This window comes from Astyanax mexicanus, chromosome 13 (assembly GCF_023375975.1).
Source record: "Astyanax mexicanus isolate ESR-SI-001 chromosome 13, AstMex3_surface, whole genome shotgun sequence".
NCBI classification, from domain to species: Eukaryota; Metazoa; Chordata; class Actinopteri; order Characiformes; family Acestrorhamphidae; genus Astyanax; species Astyanax mexicanus.
This window is the reverse complement of record NC_064420.1, coordinates 43,230,601-43,234,132: the sequence shown is the minus strand read 5'-3', so window position 1 is coordinate 43,234,132 and position 3,532 is coordinate 43,230,601. Positions and strand designations below refer to the sequence as shown.

Below are 3,532 nucleotides of genomic sequence, written 5' to 3'. Positions count from 1 at the left end.
GTGACACCACAGCACAGCACAAAACAACATGACACAACACAGCACAGCACAAATCACAACACACTACAGCCCAACACAGCACTACAGAGCACAACACAACACAACACGATACAGCACAGCACAGCACAACTTACAGTTTTTATTGGTTGTTTTGACGCTGCCGTCGACTCAAATTCACATTTTTCGAAACAGTTAACACTGAGACCTAAACAGTGACACAGTGTTCAAAATTACACATTTTGTTTGCAAAAGGCCAAACCAGTGTCAAAACCTTTAAAATATGCAACAAAAGCAAATTTAGCCTTCAAACAACTCACATTTGACACAAGTGTATGAACACCTGCAATCAATCATTACACATTGGGCAACAAAATACAAAATACAGCACTCATGTGTGAATCAGTGACCATTGCTTGTCATTGTAGTCTATATGTGACTGTATGTAGTCAAATTTACCCTCTAGCAAAAAAAATGCATCCAGAATCAGATATGCTTTGATGCAAATTTTATTAATTAAATGCTTAATTTCTTTAGACTGTGGCTGACAAATGAAATATTCCAACTGAAAATACATGGAAATAAAAATAAAATCCATTACTGTGTAAGAAATTATGAAAAAACACAGAATTTTACAGTAAACAACGAAAAACTATAGTAGGTCTATACTATAAGAGTATAAGCGATAGCCACAAGTGATACTCTTCTGTCTCTTCTAGTCTCCTCTTTCTTGAAGCCTGGGCCACAAGGCCTCATCCACATCGCATTCAATATTCTCTCGTGCAATGCACCGAGGGAAAAATCGTCTAGCATGCCTGATCCATCCTTGACATGCCTCTGCATCTATATCTTGGGCAGCAGCAGTCATTGCATTGAGCAAGGGCATCTGTTCATAGGGTCGGTGATTATATACCTTCCATCTCCATGCACTAAAGAATTCCTCTATGGGATTTAAAAACGGAGAGTATGGAGGAAGAAATTGTACCATCATCCGACAGTGCACTGCAAACCACTCATTCACAATACGAGAGTGGTGGAACGCCACATTGTCCCAGATAATCACGAACCGTGGCATGCCAGGCCTCAACAGGCCTCGCTCCTGAGGTGGGATCAGGATGTCATAAAGGGCATTCAGGAATGCTATGAGACGCTCAGTGTTGTATGGGCCAATGGTAGGAATATGGCACAGGACGCCATCATTGGAGATGGCAGCACACATAGTTATATTGGCACCCCTCTGCCCTGGAACAGTAATAGTGGCCCTATTCCCAATGAGGTTCCTTCCTCGTCTCCTTACTTTACAAAGATTGAAGCCGGCTTCGTCGACATAAATGAAGATATGATGTGCCCCCTCAGCTTCAAGCTCCATTATTCGCTAAATAATACAAAGGCAAAATTACAATTATGTCAAAGTGACTCCAGTTCACTCTACAGTAACTGCATGATATAACAAGGATTACGAGGATAGTACTGTTGTGTTTCCTTACCTCCACATATTGGCATCTGGCCTCCTTCACAGCTTCAGAGTTCCTCTGAAAAGGAACTCTATAGAGCTGTTTCATGGCCATATGATTCCTTCGGAGGACGCGGTCAATTGTGGCCTCACTCACAGTATGGATGTTCCTAAATACTCCCTGATCAGCAATCACTGCTGCCTTGATTTCACGCAGCCTAATGGCATTATTTGCCAGAACCATGTTGACAACGGCTGCCTCCTGTTCAGCATTAAAAATTCTCCCTCTACCACCACCGACTGGTAGTCTTTCGATTCTATAAAGAATACATGAAATGTGGACAAAATTACACGAAGTAATGTATATCACTGCAGATACTGTATTTCTGTATATACTGTATAGCAACATTACCTGTTCTCCTGTTGAAAAACTCTAACAATGGATGCAACAGTGTTTCTGTTGAGAACAGGTTGGACTCTCTGTCCAGCTTCTCTCAATGAAAGGCCATGGTTTACAACATGATCAATCACAGTTGCCCGAATTTCATCGGTAACTTGAGCCCTTCCAGCTATACCTCTACCTCGCACACGGACTCCTCTTCCTCTGACCCCTCTACCTCTTACTCTCACTCTTCCTCTCATCTGCATTAGACCTCCTCGATCCATGCTTGCAAAGAACAACACAGGCCTGCAGACTGATTGCAAATTTAAATATTCTGTGAAGAAGTGTCAACCAGGTGCTTTCAGTGATGTAATAATGATCAGGGAGTGTCTAAGAGTTTGGAGCTTATGGTTTCTGTTCTGTAACCAAAGTTAAACTCCTGAAGTTTGGACTTCTTGAATGACATCTGCGTTAACTGTTTTGCAAAAGGGTGTGAAAACTGTGTTAATCCAATGAGAATGGGTTAACACATTTACAAGAGGTGTCTTCTGCTCTGCTGAGATGGTGATGATGAAGACTGAGAGGTTCCCAGTTTCTTCAAACAGGTCAAAGCAATCAATAAAAACTGTAATAGAACACAACACAAAACAAAACAACACAGCATGACACAACCCAAAATAACTCAACTCAACACAGCATAAAAGAACTCAAATCAACACAACACAACATAACCTTTGAGATGTAAGTTTGAATTCCTTCAACAGACAATGCCCTCCAAAGTCATGCATCTGAGAACAGCAAGGCCACAACTTAAAATGAATTTTTAAGCAAACTGAGAGGAAGAAATAAAAAATTGAGATAGTAGAACTCAAATAATAATAATAATAATGTAATCCACCACTTCATCACTTGGTTCAGTTTTATAGTCAGCTGACAGTGATCCACAGCGATCGTAATGATAGCAGAGTGAAGCTCAGCTCAATAGAAATGCATTTCACTTCACTTTCCATTAGTTTAAGCTGCTATTAAACCTCCTGTCAACTCCTGTAACAACACAAAGAGCGCTGTGAGAAAATGAGTTCACTTAGAGCCAATTACACACCGAGGCCATTGTGGATGACCCAAAAAGCAGCGTGCCTGGAGGTTCTATTTTTGGAACCGGCAGCACAGGTCCTGTCAGGCAGTGGCCCTCCTGAAACTAGCTGTCACGAGTTGTGCAATTGATCTGTGCTTTGTGGGACTGTGACATCAGGAGATCATCACTGCTCTTCTTCTGATTTCTCAGGACGCTACTCTGAAGGGAGGGGGCTGGCTGACACTGAATGGAGGCTAATAGCCATTAATTAGGAGGGGTTATCTGAATAATGCTAACTGTTGGCTACTTTCAGTCATTAGGAAAATTGGCAGTTTGGGGGGAGCTACTCCTTTATAGCTGGTGTGTCATTACGGCATTTGAGCCTTAATCAATACAAATCTGCTACAAAACCAATTCATGAATAATATTATACTAATAATATTATAATAATCTACTCAGCACCTGCTATAATAATGCAAACAAAACACATTACGCAGGTAGAAGTTTAGACACTTGGGTTTAAAATACTTCTGTAGAAGTTAAAAAATTATCAACTCAAGCTTTTTACTCTTTAATTAAAAGTGTAAAAGTACTGCTTTCAAAACTAATTAAAGTATGAAAGTAA

General features: G+C 40.6%; 1 protein-coding gene across 1 annotated transcript; it reads right to left on the bottom strand.

Annotated features, from left to right (window-relative positions):
- Nucleotides 1-356: 356 nt before the first annotated feature.
- On the bottom strand, nucleotides 357-2,330 carry LOC125780673 (uncharacterized). The gene is made up of 2 exons (XM_049463235.1): nucleotides 1,485-2,330; nucleotides 357-1,372 (listed from the first exon to the last, which is right to left on the bottom strand). Exons 1-2 carry the CDS (start codon nucleotides 1,857-1,859, stop codon nucleotides 713-715), a joined length of 1,035 nt encoding a protein of 344 aa, XP_049319192.1. The 5' UTR covers nucleotides 1,860-2,330; the 3' UTR covers nucleotides 357-712.
- Between the last annotated feature and the right edge of the window lie 1,202 nt (nucleotides 2,331-3,532).